This window comes from Ciconia boyciana, chromosome 3, assembly GCF_034638445.1.
Source record: "Ciconia boyciana chromosome 3, ASM3463844v1, whole genome shotgun sequence".
NCBI lineage: Eukaryota > Metazoa > Chordata > Aves > Ciconiiformes > Ciconiidae > Ciconia > Ciconia boyciana.
In genome coordinates this window covers 55733853-55751007 of record NC_132936.1, presented here as the reverse complement: position 1 = coordinate 55751007, position 17155 = coordinate 55733853, and the positions used below count along the sequence as shown (strand labels likewise).

Genomic DNA, 17155 nt, shown 5'->3' with positions numbered 1-17155 from the left:
ATGTCACCTATAATATAGTTTGTGGCATCCTAGCTTAAATTCCACAGAAAAAAAGCCTATGTCCTTTGCAGTGGTTTAACAAACTGGAGAGTCTGTAGAATTTTGAGAAAAAAAATTGGAGATTTTAAAGACCAAAATCAGCATTAGCCCATCATCTCACTTGGAGAAGAAGTCTCAAAGTAGACAGACTAAGCAAATAGATTTCTCCATTAATTGGTTCAAATCCAGAGACATCAAGAGTTCCTCTTCCCAACATAGAGTTTTTGGCACTTAACTTTGTTCGAAGTGGCATGTAGAGGTGAAATGTCAAAAAGTGCCTCGATAAACCTCATCTTGAATGGAGCAAATGGGATATTTAATGGTATAGTCCTCCAGCCCCCATCTACTCCTTCCTTCACAGGATCTACTCCTTCCTTCACAGGATGTGAGAGATGCTGTGTTGAAAATCTACAGCTCTGAAGAAAAAAATCTGAATAAAAGGTGAACTGGAGCCTGTGGTGGGAACAGGTTACATCCGAAGATACAAAAAATGATCCCAAGGCAAACTATGAGGTCTTTCCAAATAGATTTAAGGAGAAAGTTTTCATTCAAATGTCAAACAAGAGTGTCAAGCTGATATATCAGAAGTTGAATCAGGCTAAAGGGAGAAAAGCAGAGCTGTAAAAGACAAGTGCTTGTAAATACCTTGAATACAAGAAAGTGTAACAGGGTTAAGCAAACAACATTACAACAGCATAAACCAGTAACACTTTAAATAGTTCTTGAAAGGGTGGAGGCTTGTGGAAAAGATACAGAAAATTTTAGAGGAGAACAGCCAAGACAGAAGTAATAAGATATCTAGTTGATAATTTTTGCTATGCATACAGAAAAACTGTGTAGATGGTGTAAGGCTTTTCAGCTACTGGACATGCAAAGCAATTTGAAGGATCTGAGGTCTTTACTCTAACTGAGATAAAAGAAAATTATGTTCTTCAATCCCTGGACTTTTCAAGGTTTGTTTTTTTTTTTAATTCTGTTAAAACATGTGCACACACACACAGATGTGAATTAAATACATGGATAACTGTGACCACAGGCATATTTTACTGTAAGGCAGGAAATGCAAGGAGATGGCTCCACAGTGTTGTGTGAAATGGAGAGTTCAATGCTCAGCTCTAGACAAAGTAAGTGGCTAGACTTTGTTAAAAGAGAGAGTTTTAGGCCTAATTCAAAGGTGAGACTATTGTCATATCATTGGTTTTGTCACATTTCTTAGGCCAGACATATTTTACAACATTTAATGTTTATAATTTTTAACATTCCTCTCAGTTTCCTCTTACCCTAGTGGATTTTAGTATTTTAAATTATTGGAAAAAAGTCATTATAGTTTTAAAAAGCTGTTTTCCAGTTGACAGTTGCTTTCTTGGGCATGATGTTCTCAGATTCTCCATTCAAAATTTAACACACTCTTGTAAATCATTCATCTTTCAGTTTGGTTATGACTTTGATCTCCCAGTAAAAGCAGAACCTATGAAAAATGGGTTATAATGCAGCACTAGTCAATTCCTCATACTCAAAAGGAAGACACTATTTTTGAAACTAGAACAGAGGAATCCCGTGCTCAGGCTGTTAGCCTGCTTTTCTTAAATAGCTGATATTATTCTTCACTGTATATATTTTGAAACTCTGACTTTCATTGACGAGTAATATACTGAACCAGGGGGTCAGGGTCTAGTAAAAAATTAAGCAAAAAATATAACAAAAGTGATCTTTTCTAGACCACCTCCTGTCCTGGTTCTCGTACTTCCCTTACCAAGGTGTTACTCAAGATTCATCCCATTCCCTATGAGCTTAACTTTGTAAAATGAGTTTGTATCTAAAGACTGAAAAATATTAGGGTGATCAAGCACTTTTTTTTAGCTGGACTAGCTTGTTTTCTAGGGGTTTTTTTATCCATTTGAAAACAGCATGGAAATTCATATTTACTGACATATCCTCTGGAGCGTATGAGTCAAGGAGCAAGCACTTGCAGCTAGCCCACAGCTAAGTCACTGACATTCATGTTAATTAGTTTGCTTTCCCAGAAGAAAAGTAACAGATAAATGCAAGTTAAAGCGTGCAAATAATACACATAATAGTAGAAAATTCAGAATTTGTTTCACCAAATGGTAAACCTATTTGGTTCACCATTCCATATCCTTTGCTGAGGAAAATTAGCCCAATCCTCCTTGTGACTGCTATACACTTAGCCCTGGCCACATCTCCTTTTCACATACCACTCACGTTATGTGAAAGCGTGTGATTCCCAGTGTGCAGCATATACGTTTGGCTTTGACACCATCCCTCTAACTCTTTCCAAACTACTCAGGCCTCAATTTCACCCTGTTCATTTTTCTGCAGTGTAAAATGCACCAAACTCTTCCCTCATTCTAGCTAGAAATCTTTGGGGACAGAACACAAACTAATGACTATCAGAGAGAAAACTGTCTCTCAAAGAAAGAAAAAAATGTACCCTCAAATTAACAGCACTTGTTTAAGCATCTCTGCTGGAATCCTGCTTGGGTGCATTAGCGGGGATACACAAACAAAACTGTCCAAACGCCTCATCTTCCAAAGACAAATCCGTTTCATAGTGTTTCAGAATTGTTGTGGCAACCTAAAATCCCCCTGCCACTTTGCTGAACTTGGGAACTTGGATACAAGACACACAGGTAAGACACATTCAGTTGTGAATTACAGGAGTGAAAGAAAAGAGGGAGACAGAGTATGCCGGTGACAGAAATCCTGTAGGAGAGAGCAGACACAGTGTTCATGAGATATGGCTACACTGAGCCTTCCACACTGACTGTGGCTCTTAGGTAATGCTAACTTCTGAGAAGCTTCTCTAGTAACTCAGGCATCATGTATCTTTGGCATGGATTTTGTGCCATAAGAGTCAATACTAGATGTTATTGGTATGTAATAGTACCTGAGGCATGTCTAAAATAAAGGAATGCCTTACAAACTTTTTTTTTTTTTCCCCTCCGTTGGTGGGCAACAATCTGTTCCCATGCAGATTCCTAAAATGAGTGTTGAAGTGGTCTAATTTAGTTTGCCCTTTTTTGCTATGACATCTTGAATGTATTTTGCAGTAACTTACATGAAACTTATTGTGGGATTCCATGTGCCTAATTTAGGCATTTACTTTACATTTTCATTTTAGAGTATAGGTAGGCAGGAGACCTGTCTATTGTCTGTATAGGGAACTTCAGAGCTACACCAGTTTGCTGTCACTGTAGAGGCTTGTGAAAGAACTATGATTAGTATGCACAGGAATGTATTGGTGCAAAGTACCAGAGGAAACAACCAGAGAAGGACACAGGATGTTAATAGCACTGAGAACACTGGTTTTGTTTAAATTATACAATAAACCATGCATTTCCTTTCCCAGTCTCCCACTGAACTTTGTGCAACGGCACCTGCAATATATGTTAGGAAATTAATTATTAATATTGCAATGGCCTATTTATCCTGAAAAAGATAATATACATGAAACCTATGTTCAGTTAACTGCAGATAGACTGTTATTCAGTGTTACTGACAAGCATGGACAAATCCTAACTTTAGGATGCTGACGTTTTACAATATCCTTAGGATTCATATGCTTTCCCCACTCACTATCTGTCCAAAGGCCAAATGGCTTCACACGCTATTTCTTTTCACTGGAAAACATCGCTTCTTGCCCTAACTCACACCTTGTTGGCTTTCCAGCTAGTTCACGAAGCTGATGTGGGACCATAGCTGTTACTCTTTGGATTCTTCAGAGCGATGTGCCAGGGGCTGGAACACCTGGTGGAGCACCTCCCCATCCAGTTTTGGGATGGATAGATGTTGTCTTTCATTATTATTAAACACTTAGAATAGAAATTGCAGTTAAAAAATACTAGACACATGCCTGATTGGAGCAGAAAGCAAAGAAAAACAGGCTTAATCTTTCGCCGTGTTTCCTCTGTGGTGAAAAAAATCTCAGCCCTACTCCTCTTTCTGGCTCATTCCCATGCTGACCAACCTGACTGAGCGGTTGTGCAAGTTCAGGGACTACCTGGGGCATTGATCCAGGTTAAAAAGTAACCCTATACAAAACACAACACAGAACTGGAGAACAAAACGTTCTTCTTTGTGATGTTGCTGGAGTGCAGGTTTCAGTGAGAAATGTCTCAGGCATTATTTTATTTCAGTTATAAAATACCTCACAGAAAAACTTAACATGAGCACATACACGTGATTAACCCAAGTAGCTCATTCCAGGCTCATGGCTGAGACCAGGTTGGACCAGTCTGATCAATCACTTCACTGGAGTAGTGGATTCAGGCTATTCTTTGAGACTACTGTCACACATAGCTTGGAGATAAAAACCAATTGGGGCAAAAGTTCAGTGAAAACTGAGAAAAAAAACCCCAAATCTAGCAAAAAGCAATAGATTTTATTCACTTCTGCTCCTCTCCGATCTTCCTCAACAGTGCTGTTGATGAAAAAAGGAGGAACAGAAATCAAAATGAGCATTTAAATAATTAAAAAAAATCTGGACTGCTTTCACTTTTTCGCGAGTTGTATTAGTTCTCTAATCGCTGTCTGCGTTAAAGATAAGCAAATATTGAAAGCAAGCGAGCCAGCACAGCGTCCACGGGTTCACATCTCAGTTAAAAAGGAAATGTGATGGCTCACGCCTCTCTAGAATTACTCGCATTCACCGAGCTGGGAAGTAGTAGCATACATCTCCGTGGGCACCACATGGAGAGCAGAGGAGGTAAGTATGCCTGAAATTATTAGAACGGTAGATGTGTGAGTTAAATGATGCTCTGTTACCCTCTCAGTACAATAATAATAGTTGTACATAGACCTCTTTTGTAGACTGTTTTGGCAGGTACTGCCAGAAAGAGTTGCAGAGAACTAGGGGCTAGAGCTGGTCCGTGCTTGAGAGGAGGACGGCTGTCCAGAGCAGGGTTATCTCAGTGCTGGTGTGGAAACCGGAGTCTCACATGGGCTTTTCTGTATCACTCAACAAAGAAATTGGAGTCGTAGCTGTGAGATAATTAACTAAGCAGAGTAAAAGTGTGCGGTCACTGTGGATTTAGGAGATAAACTGGCAGACACCATGGTGTCTGCATCTGGACACAGATTTTTGAGATGCTTTTTTGAGATGCGTAGCTGGCCGGTATGAGCACACCTGAATGTTTATTTTTTCTCCCATCATATACACTAGATCATGAATAGGCTTTCCAGGAAATGGGGCAAAGCTTTTTTTTCCATGGTATATTTTTTCATGGTATGTTCATACATCTGTAAGAACCAACCAGTGCAATAACCTTTATCCAAAAGTGATAGAAAAACTCATGGTTTTGACAGAACAAGATCAAGAAGGTTGCTGTATACTGTGCATTGAATGTGTCCCCTTTTTGTTTCCCACAAATTCCTGCTCTTTCTCCTGTGTCAGTAACTTTTTTCATTCATTCTCCATATCTTTGCATTCTTAGGACTTCCCCAGCTTTGTTATCACAACTTGAATTTAAAAGTGTACCAATCCCTTTGTTTCTGAACGTGGGTTTTTCTCCATTTAGAGCTCCGATTTGTTGGGGGTTGTTTCAGTCAGTGAAACGCAGGCTTTGCTGTGAGGCTGAAGCACCTTACAGGCTTTGATGCGGGCGATGCCCGTCGCCGTGAGGTGAGGCAGGCAGCCCCTCATCACACGCAGCAGCGGCTCCCCTCCCTCGCTGCCCGCCCTGCCCTCCCTGCCCTCCCTGTCCTGGCCATGGCCCATGCCGCCATCATGGGTGGAGGGAGCGCAGCGCAAGCACAGGGGTCGGTACTCCCAGGAAGGAGACATCCAGCCGCATTCCTTTGCCCGCGGGTCTTTGGCAGTAGAACTGAGCTTGTGCATCCCCCAAAGCAAAGGATTTTTTTGTTGTCTGATGATACCAAGTGCGGGTGTTAATAGGAGAAACTAAATTTGATTAATCTCATAATACAAAGGCATGTGTTTGTCTTAAAACTTGGTAGCACTGCACGCCCAAGGAGTTGTTTAGATCAGGGCCTGCCACAGCCTTTGCCGCGTCTGAGGGATGTCCCTGTGTCCTCCTGCGGCCGCTGGAGGTAATCCGGCCCCGTCTGCCGGGGCTCCCCAGTCCTGGTCCCCGTCAGTGGCCGCTGGAGGTAATCCGGCCCCGTCTGCCGGGGCTCCCCAGTCCTGGTCCCTGTCAGTGGCCGCTGGCGGTAACCCGGCCCTGTCTGCCGGGGTTCCCCGGTCCTGGTCCCTGTCAGTGGCCACTACACCCCTTCCCCTGCCCTGCCACCCAGCCCGAGCGGCCACGCCACCGCAGAGCCCCAGGTGCCTTCCGAGGCGTCCGAGCGGGAGAGCACGTCCCCGGCTGGGTGGGTTGAAGGGCAGTGCTCCCACCACAGCAGCCCTGCTGGCGCCCAGCGGGGCCCGGCACGGGCCGGGCGGGGAACACGCGCCCGGCCAGGGGGGTTCACAGACCAGGAAGGCAAAGGGGAAGCAGAGCACGAACTGGAGAGAAACTACCGATAACAGGTGGGATCGGCAGCCTCATTTCCAAGGACTGCCTGTTGTGGTGAATTCAGATCGCTTGGCCAGTACGTCTTGCACAATCTGCTGATTCGACACTTCTGGGCAAGGGTGATATCCCAACGGCGGAGCAATGGTGATATCCCGACGGTGAAGCAGTGGCAAACGCAGCAGTCCAGGAAGGCATGGGAATGGTCGCATTGCAAGGAGAAGGCAGGGGACAGCAACCCAGAGAAAATTCCAGATAGGAAAGTCTGTCTTTCCGAATATGTTTTAACCCACATAAGACAATGCTTGTGATATCCAAGTCTGGAAGTGAACTTGCTTATGTAATTTCTGCCAAGGCTTGTACATTGTCTAATGGTATTAATAAAGAGTTCATCTACAGAGTAGGGAAGGAGGGACCAGGATGTTAAGCTCACTGAAATCCATGGATGCCTCGTTCAGCTCAAAGACTGCAGAAGAGACACAGACCAAAACCTTCAAACCTAGATGCTCCATCTGGCTCTGGCTCAGCTACAGGCGTCAGTCTCTCTCTTCAGTCTCTCTGTTACTCTTCATGTATCTCCCCAAGCGTTTGCTCTTCCCTAGTCACCACAACAATGATGATTAATGTCTTTTTCTGGCAAATATATGGCAATGGTGTTAATGAGACACAAGACAACAATCTCATAAAATCAGTAGGCGTGTTTAAGAAAATAACACATGTTCATGATTACCCGTCCTAGTTTGCAGAAATTATGCTTACTATGGGAGAAACATTAGTAATGAGACAGAGAATAAGTAGAAGGAGGCAGAAATTGTAATAAGATATTCTGAACACAGTTTCAGTCACAAAATTCAGAATGAGAACTTGGTAGCTAAGCTAGCTCTCTTCAAGAGCTACTGACAACCCAAAGAAAACTCTACAGTCACTCAGATCCTAGAGGAATCTTGACAAGTGATTTTTACATAGGTTGCCTTCAGTTATATTAGTTTTTACATGCACGTGGCATACACTTGTATATGAGTAAAGGGTATTGCTATACACCTTTCTTTTTTTTTTTCATTAGAAATATATCCTGAGTGATGTTCCTGTGAAAATCTGAAAGCTAAATTTCAGTGTATTGTTTCCAGAATTTTGCTGAAATGCATTTTGCTAAAATTTGCCAGCACTGGATTCTTTGTTTGAATTACTCGTTTGTTCGTTTGTTTGTTTGTTTCTGTGAGATGACAACCAAAGAAAAAGATATAACTTTATATTTTGTTATTGCAGGTTATTCGCCTATAAGGACAACAGATTAACAATGGAACCATCAAAAGAATATCTATTCAAATACAAAGGGTTTTATTTTGGTGTAAATACTTCACTTGAGTATGTAGCTTCCCTGGAGGATTTTGAAATCAAAGATAGTGACATATTTATAGCTACTTACCCAAAATCAGGTAAGAATGGAATTGTTTCTAAAGGGAGGAAAAAATCCACCTTTATTCAGCCATCTAACTGCAGAAGTACCTAGGATTGTTAGCTTTGCTTTTAGGCCTGAATCGTCTCTGAGTATATGCAGCGTGGCATTAAGTACAAACCCTGCATAGCCATGGCCTGAACAGCCAGACACAAGGGTCCTGCTCGTGTCCAACCAAACTGGTCTACCTCGTTCTTGGACTCAATCTTGTAGGTGTACTCAGAGCAAGCTACACACAAACCAAACTGACCTCCTGTGCCTCACAAAACACATATATAGTTTTGGTAGGGCTGGGTGCATGACTGTTGGAGATGACTGTGGGATATCTGGAATGATTTGTGGGCTCACATGGAAGGTGGTTTGGGGGTTGCTGCATCCAAATTACAACCAAGCAGGAGATCAGAGCAAATGTGAGTCAATGATATACATCTCCTTTCAAGGATAATGAACTACCATTTACCTACATAGCAATACAGGACACCAGTGTGATGAATTCTGCATTCCTATTTCTGAAGCAAATGCAACTGAGCAACCACCTGGCTTCACTGTCATCTTACATAGCATCTAAAGCCTTGACATGCATAGACCTGTATGTTTCCTTACAGGTTCACTTTATGCTCTAAAACTGGTATACCCATTTTTCAAGATTACATTTCTTTAGTGATTAGTAATTAATGACTTTATCATGCATTAAGCAGTGATTTATGACTAAAGCCTTGACATCTCTGGTACCAGTCTGTGCTTGTACTTTGAAGGCCTCTGTTTGTGCTCTTGGGAACCTCTGCCATTATCCTTAGGTTTTCTTCAGCAGCCTTCAAGACACAGCCTTTGGATAACATAACCAGTGTTTTGTTAGCATATATCCTTTTCCTAGGGTCACTGAACATCTTGCTGGAATTCTTGCTGGAATTCAGAAAGACACTCTTGAGTGAAGCCCAGAAAGAGTGGCAGCGAGCACCAGATTTGGTTGTGGTGAAGGTAGATGTGATGAGAAGCCTGTGCAGGGGTCATGGGCGACAGAGCGAGGGGACAGGGAGCCCAGATGATGCTAGCTCGTTGTCAGGCAGCACCGGGGTGAGCTGTCCAAGAGAGCTGTAAGGCAGGGTGAGCTGTAAGGCAGAGAGGGAGGATAAGAAGGCAGTATTTAAGGGGTAAAGACGTTATGGCACTGAGATGAGATGGCACATCTTTGGAAGTAGAAGTTTCATGTTGCAAAGGGATGGGCTACCCTGGGACAGGAAGGAGTTGGAAGGTGATTTTGAGTTATGAATTGCACAGAATGTCATCTCTCTCTCATTCACACCTTTTCCTCTATCCTGTCCCACCATCCTCTTTCTTCCTCACCAGTTATCAATCTAAGGTACCTTCCAATCCTTCTGTTGAATTTCTACCACTGTGCAGAAAAATTGTCCAGGTTGATTATGGCAAGCAGAGCAAGACAGTCACTACAGCTGTGAAATCACCAGGTATTGTTCCTCTGAATCCTAGGGCTATTTCTTTTTCTTGCCCAGTGACTTTAAATCTACAACATGCATAAAGTCTAATCTCCAGAACCAAGAGCTTCCTTCCCAGGTGAGGTCTTAACAACTAGGCTTCAGTTTCAGATGCCTTCCTTTCTCTCTGCTTGTTCAGGGTAACCTACAGCAATAATTCAATGCTCTTCTGCATTGATTTGAATTCTCTCAAGTGTCCATCTTTACCAGGCTATGGTATAAAAAGGGAAAGGAACCGGTGCAAGTATAGTGCTGAGAAGGCCACAGGACCCGGAGCTAAACAGTGCTGCTCATTGCCCAAGTGGGCTAATCATTCAGGATTTGCCTCCCACCATTACCAGCTGGCACATGAACACATACTGGCACAGCGGTCAGCCACCTTCAAGGTCCTGCCTTTTTAGATCATCCTTGCCAGCAGCTGTGACCCAGGAGTTAAACCTTCCCAAGGAACTTTAGAGAGCCTGTTGCCACAAGCATTTGCTTTGTGGGGCTCATTTGTGCTTTACAAACATGGTGTTATCAGCTGTTTGTTTCATGACATCTCACAACACTTTGCAGGAGTTCTAGAAGCAAAGGTCTTTTCCAGATCCACTCAGTATGAGATATTTTCAGGTGCGTGGCCCACAGAGATGCACCAATTCATGTTGCCACAAGAGGGTAAGGACAGACATAATTTGTGTGGAAGTTGAGTATATTTGGTGAAGGAACTGAAGGTTTAGTTACTGGCCATAGCTTTTCTGCAGGGACAAAACAAAAATATGCTTCTCTTCTGCACTCAACAGTCACCAAGAAAGTGTTTGCTTTCTTCAGTATGTGAAGTTGTATTTATATTCACAAAGTGAAACTCATTATAGCTGTGGAGAAGCTCTGTTTATGACAATATACTATCTTTAATTTAAAAAAAAAATTAAGCGAGGTTCAAATAAAAAGGTTTCCTTCTCAGGAACTGTGTGGACTCAGAACATTTTGAGCTTAATAATTCATGAAGGCCACCGTAATGGAACAGAAAATGTGGAGACCATGAACAGAATCCCATGGCTGGAATACAAAACAAAAAATAAGGATTATGCAGATCTTCCTTTGCCTCGTGCTTTTGCCACCCACCTGCCTTACTACCTAGTTCCAAGAGACCTGAGAAACAAAAGAGGACGTGTAAGTGATGTTATTTTTACAATTTCCTTAAAACCAATCATGCCAATTTGCCTCGGTGAATTGGTCCAAATCCTACCTTTTTCCTCTTTCAGTTCCCCACGTCTTGGGGGACACTGCTAAATATCATCTGCTTCGTATATGTGGGGAGATCAGGGACCTTCTAAAGCCCATTTCTTCTGTCTCCTTTTGCCAAATCTCACAGCCCCAACACTGTTAGAGAGAGGGGTGGTGCATCTCAGGAGGATCTGCCAGGGTCAAAGACTTGCGCTGATTTTCCCCTTGTGAAAACGTCCAATTCCAGCGAAGTTGTAAGTCTGAAAAAAAGTCTCCCACGCTGAAATAGGAGAGGACAGGACTACAGTAGGTAGAGAGGGAATGTGAGAACTGCCTTTTCTTGCTCCCCAGTGCTGTGAGTTTCTGAATAGGACTCTCCATCATGAACTGTGCTCAGGGCCTGTCTCCCATGAAAAATGCCTCCTTAGAGACAGGTGTAACCAGGCTGCTACACTAAGGCTCACTGACAGAACACAGACATACGGGCAAGTCTGAAGATGTATATGGGATGTATACTTCTAACAGCACACCAACAATTGCCTTAGGCACCTTACAGCAAGTTGTTACTTTGCTCCCTGGCAAAGGATCTCATACTTCTGCTAGTCTTTCTTATAGTGGTCCCAATGACTTCTGCCCCTTCCATCCTTATCTCTGATGTAGGGCTTCCCATGGCTGAGTGAGCAGAGAGCTGTGGCAGAGCTCTGCCTGCAGGGGCTACGGAGGCAAGTTCTTAGTGCTGCGTTACCTTCTTCACAGATACAGGTGCAATGGGAAACTGCAATGTGCTCACCATTTTCTTCACAGTACCAGTGAAGTCTGGAAGAGAAGGCTCACATGCAGAAGATTTGAAATCCAAATGATGCCCAACAAAGCATGAGAAAATTGCCCCAAAATCACACAGAGGACACATATGAGAAAATATGGAAATTATTGTGACTTAAGGAAAATATTGCTTGTGGAGGGGATCTTTTCCACCTCTGCTTGAATATGTCACTCAGATTGTTTGTTTTTGTATCAAACCGTAGAATAACTTTGTCTGTGATTTCAGGTCAGAGCTTTTGAACTAGGCGTTTATTGAATTTTCCTGCAATGTGTTTAGGAATCCTTACTTTATATACCTTGGAAATAATGGTTTTGGTTTTGCTAAAGATAATCAGATACATTTTCAATTATCACGAATCAAAAGTAGTAATTTTACCCAGTTAGAAAGGCAGTACGAGAGCATGATTCTTCTATCTCTCCCTGCAAACCTTTGTAACTTCATAAGGGCAACATGCCAGGCTCTATTTTCTCTCCCTAATTAGAAACTAAGCGTTAAGGAGCAGAAACTTAAGTAGAAGCTGGCACATGCTGCCAGTCAAGAGGCAGAAGGCTGCCCATCTCACTGGTGGTGCCTGGTCTGTACCTGAGGCAGCAGCTCTCCTGTGGTCAGGAGTCAGCAGGAGCCAAAATAACTCTTGCCCATAACAGCTCCTTCTTTTAAGATGCCAGGGTTCTCTCTTACATGTCATTCAAAATCTGCCTGCGTGCTGCCTTTGGCTGGGCCAGGCGTTTAGTTCACAGAGTACTGATGCTGTCAACACTACCAAAGCTGGGATTTACAAGAAACTTTTCTTCATTTCATCATGACTGTACACAGAAATGTGAAGCTGAATCAACCTAATGATTTTCTAGTGTTGTTATTGCAACCTGACTGCCTTGCACAAGTGAACAGTATCACTGAAGCCTGTCCCACTGATCAAGTGAAGAGTTAGCCACAGGCACTGAATGACTGCAACTACAGAAATACCACCACCTATAAACAAATTGACAGCACTACCTTATCCAGAATTTACCTAATGTGATTGTCACCTTCAGACTGTTTCCACACATTTTTAGTGGGACCTGTATGGAAAAATGCACTGATGGTCAGCATAATGGAGTACTTTAATATCTCTGAGACTAGCCTTCTTATTGTTTTGCAGATTATTTATGTTACCAGGAACCCTAAGGATGTTATGGTTTCTTACTACCACTTCTCCAAATTCATGTCCCTGCTAGAGGAAGTACCAGATTTTAACCTTTTTATGGAGAGATTTTTAGCTGGCAAAGGTAGGATATCTTTTTTACTAAGGAGCCCAAATCCTATTCCATGACCTCAGATTGAATCGAGATTAATTATATCAGTAAATATCACTGACTAGAATCCTCAGCTGTGCCATAACCTGAATCCAAAGCTGCAGAGGTTGTCTGAGCTTGACACAATTTTCTGATGAAAGCTGGTCCAAAGGGAGTAGCATAGTCATGGCTTTGCTGCTCCCCTACAACATACAAGCTGCTTATTTTATCTGAATTGGATGCTGATTCAGAATATAACTATTATGACTGAAAATCTCTTAACACTTTCTGCACTTGGTTAGTGGAGCTGAACGCATAAGAATAAACACTGTACAGCAAAGACAGAGTAGTAGTTTTTTGCTTCTGCCAGTATTAGTTCAGGTTACTAGAAACAAAAGGGGAGTTGCCACATTAGCTCAGAGAATTGTCACAAAGACTGTGAGCATGCATCCCTCAAATTATCAAAAAATATTATTTAAAAAAACTCTTTCAAAGACCTAAATGACTGATAATTTTACTGTTTTACTGTTAGCTGTTAATAGTATTTCTCTTTATTTTTTTGTTTTAATGATTTCCCTTGCTAAGTACTTGCCAGTTCGTGGCTGGATCACGTTGCAGGCTGGTACAGTCATGCAGAGGATTTCAATATACTCTTCCTTACCTACGAAGAAATGAAAAAGGTGAGGTCAATTAGCATCACTGTATTCAAGATACTCTCTTCCTATATTGAGTGCATTTTCAGACAGCTCTTTATATTGGAACACTTTATATTGGAAAGTGCTTAATCTGTTGTGGAGTAGATTCAAATTGAGACTTCTAAGAGGATGAAGTAATTTGTCTCACTGGTTCAAGGTCTTATCAATTACTAGACAATTATTAGGTAAAACACTTTCCAATATGACAGAAGTTTTCTTCACTGCCACCCCAAAAAACCCTTTCTGAAATAGCACAGAACAAGACTTTCTCAAGTATCTTCAATAGGAATTCTGTGCTCATAAGGACAGTTCCACTAAAGGAAAGAAATGCTTAAGAGGCAGGCTCTAAAGTACCTGAGGAGCAATCAAATTGCTGACCAGAAGTTTCCTGCTTGGTGGCTGCCCACGCCTTTGTACAACTTCTCATTTCTCTGAGGTGGCTGCCCTTCTCCTCATGGGCAAGCCCCAGAGCACCCCAGCCACGGCAGCGCAGCCCATGTCACATCCACTGCACAGGTCCCTCACCCTTCGGAGCCTGGGGTTGCTCACGTCAAGTCACTTGCTAGGACAACAAGACTGACAAAACCCCCACAGGTTGAGTGCCTTCACAGTGACAGGCAAGATTCCAGGGGTGACTTTGCCAGGGCATCTGACGCGAGATGCAGACTGGGTTTGTAGCATGGGGAGCAGAACACAGAATTCCCCATCTCCCAGGGCACGCTGCTGCAGTGAGCTACTGCGTCACTGCTCTCCAGTATTCAACTGATGCAAGCAAGACGATGCTCACGTAAAAATTATGGTCAGTTTTGCACCCAAATGTATGTCCTTTATTATCCTGTATTCCACTACTGTATGCATTTAGTTCTTTGCATCATCAAGACTCTTCAAAGTAACGTTATTGCAGGATCTCAGAAGTGCTGTGCTAAAGATCTGCAACTTCCTGGGCAAGAAGCTGAGCGAAGAGGAAGTGGACAGTGTTGTGAGACAGGCTACATTTGAGAACATGATAAAAGATCCCAGGGCAAACTATAAGAACCTGCCAGATGACATGGTAGTGAAAGACAAGGGTGGCTTTCTACGAAAAGGTAAAGTGGAAGCAGTCTGATGCAACAACTATTTAATCCCACATTTCTTGGTGTGAGATGAACGTAGGGTTTCTGGTCTCAGCTGGAATGCCCCATTTTCAGAGGAAGAGTTCAGGTTAGTGGCAAATTAAACTTATAAAAGCAGTTTTATTGCTGTGGCATCAGTAATTTTACCGTATTTTCCTGAGGATAATAAAAAGGTAATGTTTTACTGATTGTAATGCAAGTTGTAACAGGCTTGTCAGATACAGGAAAGGATTTAAGGGTTGTACCAAGCCAGGGGTAAGATAATACTTTTTTTTTTTTTTTTTTTACTGTTTCTTACTTTTCAAGGCAAGAGTCACCTTAATTGTGTAAGCATAGACCTCCTTGACCAACTACCCTCTGAGTCCATACATGGCATCCCTGGGCTCCTGGGCATTGCTAAGATGTCCTAATGCTCAGCGTAGGAGAACTCCAGGGATTAGAGAGAGTGGTGCACTGAGAGAAAAACAAGAGGTGTTGCATTTAATAATTTCCTCTTTGATCTCAAAGGAATCAGTAAAACACCAGAACAAATGAGCTGAATAACTTTATGAGAAGTCAGGATTTTAGGTCTACGCTGTGTTTTATTCACAGCACCTAGATTTGGAAGCACGTCCTCAAAAGAGCACACAGAACCTCACTCGGCAGGCCAGTGACTGGGAGATGCTGAGGAAGCCAGGAATTGCTTCCCAAGCCTAGCACTCGCTCTTTGCAGCGGCCTTCAGAGAGGTGCACCTTCTGCTTCTTACCTCCCTTTGCTGTCTCTTTCCTCAGGCACTGTTGGAGACTGGAAAAACATCATGACAGTGGCACAGAGTGAAAGGTTTGATGAAGTTCTTAAAGAGAAAATGAAGACCCTCCTGCCTATCAAATTCATCTGGGATATTAATGATGAAACATAGGCTGGTTTTTGAGTTCCATCATCCTTTGGTGTTTATGCTGGATGGACGTATCTGAAGTTCTGGAAGAAGAACACACATCCATTTTCAGCTATGTTATAGAAATAATAATGATGACAACTCAGTCACAAGATGTGAGTTGTCTGAGGAAGATATTCAATTCCACCAGTTTCCTGTTTGTAATTTTACAAGGTATTTTAATTAACTTTCTTAGTAAATTGACTTCCTTTCTTCATGTTTGCTTTTAATTTCATGGGCTTCAATAACACCAGAGTTGTAGATAACCAAGTGAGGACAGATTGGTGTTGCTAAAAACTTTCTGAAAAATGTTTCACTTGTGCATTTCATGAGGCTTCTTTTGGTAGAAGCTTCAATGCCCAGACTGGAAGTAAGAGTGACAAACTGTGGTATGGTTATACTTTGATATGTCTGAGTTCCTTACCTGTTTCCTTGGTAAACACTGATAATCAACCATTTGCTATTAAAGTGACCTTACGTTGCATTCTCTGGTGTTGCCTGTTGACTGAAACACTTCATTGCACTGTCTGTTATGGTTCTCGAGGTCATGTCTGACAATTTGCTACTTGAAATATTGAGAAAAAAGACAAGCCATAGTCATAGCAGTTTTTAAGTGAACATCCACTCTATCGTACCTGATGACCTGCTAGGGCTACTGGTGTAAAAAACTACCAGCTATCTATGACTACATGCTTCCTCATATATTCATTGACTCACTATCACGGTTTAACCTGTTCATGATTCATGTCTGTGCAGCAGCTTGCCCATGGGCTTCCCCTGAGAAGATAAGTACAGAGACGTAACACAAGATTTTTTTCTATCAACAACTCAAAAAATAGTTGCAAATTCAACAACCCCACTCCTGACATGCATATGGTCTATGATATATACACCTGTTGTGGTTTAACCCCAGCTGGCAACTAAGCCCCACACAGCCACTTGCTCACTCCCCCCTGGTGGGATGGGGGAGAGAATTGGAAGAGTAAAAGTGACAAAACTCATGGGTTGAGATAAAGACAGTTTAATAGGGAAAGCAAAAGCTGCACACACAGCAAAGCAAAACAGGGAAGTCATTCACTCCTTCCCACGGGCAGGCAGGTGTTCAGCCATCTCCAGGAAAGCAGGGCTCCATCACGCATAACGGTTACTTGGGAAGACAAACGCCATCACTCCAAACATCCCCCCCCCCCTTCCTTCTTCCCCCAGCTTTATATGCTGAGCATGACGCCATATGGTATGGAATAGCCCTTTGGTCAGTTGGGGTCAGCTGTCCCAGCTGTGTCCCCTCCCAGCTTCTTATGCACCCCCAGCCTACTCGCTGGTGGGGTGGGGTGAGAAGCAGAAAAGGCCTTGACTCTGTGTGAGCACTGCTCAGCAATAACAAAAACATCCCTGTGATATCAACACTGTTTCCAGCACAAATCCAAAACATAGCCCCATACTAGCTACTGTGAAGAAAATTAAACTCTATCCCATCAAAACTGGCACATCACCTTTGTAGACAGTAATGCCTTTTATGTTGCTTACAAGGGAAGTCCAACTCCTGCATATTTCTCAACTCAATCCATTGAAACTACTCACAAACTAGAGCTGTAATTCCTCCTCTCCCCATGTATGCACTTTTAAGTCTGTGATACATCTCTAACATTTTT

At 42.5% G+C, this 17155-nt stretch overlaps 1 protein-coding gene across 1 annotated transcript; it reads left to right on the top strand.

Annotated features, from left to right (window-relative positions):
- The first annotated feature begins 7818 nt into the window (after window positions 1-7818).
- LOC140649879 (amine sulfotransferase-like) lies at window positions 7819-15488 on the top strand. Its single transcript, XM_072857715.1, has 6 exons — window positions 7819-7966; window positions 10423-10631; window positions 12650-12776; window positions 13368-13462; window positions 14382-14562; window positions 15361-15488. Exons 1-6 carry the CDS (start codon window positions 7828-7830, stop codon window positions 15486-15488), a joined length of 879 nt encoding a protein of 292 aa, XP_072713816.1. The 5' UTR covers window positions 7819-7827.
- The last annotated feature ends 1667 nt before the right edge of the window (window positions 15489-17155 follow it).

Bases quoted from the DNA above. Each gene is read 5' to 3' on its own strand.
- LOC140649879 (XM_072857715.1), top strand. From the start codon at position 7,828: ATGGAACCATCAAAAGAATATCTATTCAAATACAAAGGGTTTTATTTT. The intron at 10,632-12,649 runs GTAAGTGATGTT...ATTGTTTTGCAG, and splicing joins TGAGAAACAAAAGAGGACGT to ATTATTTATGTTACCAGGAA. The intron at 12,777-13,367 runs GTAGGATATCTT...TCCCTTGCTAAG, and splicing joins GAGATTTTTAGCTGGCAAAG to TACTTGCCAGTTCGTGGCTG.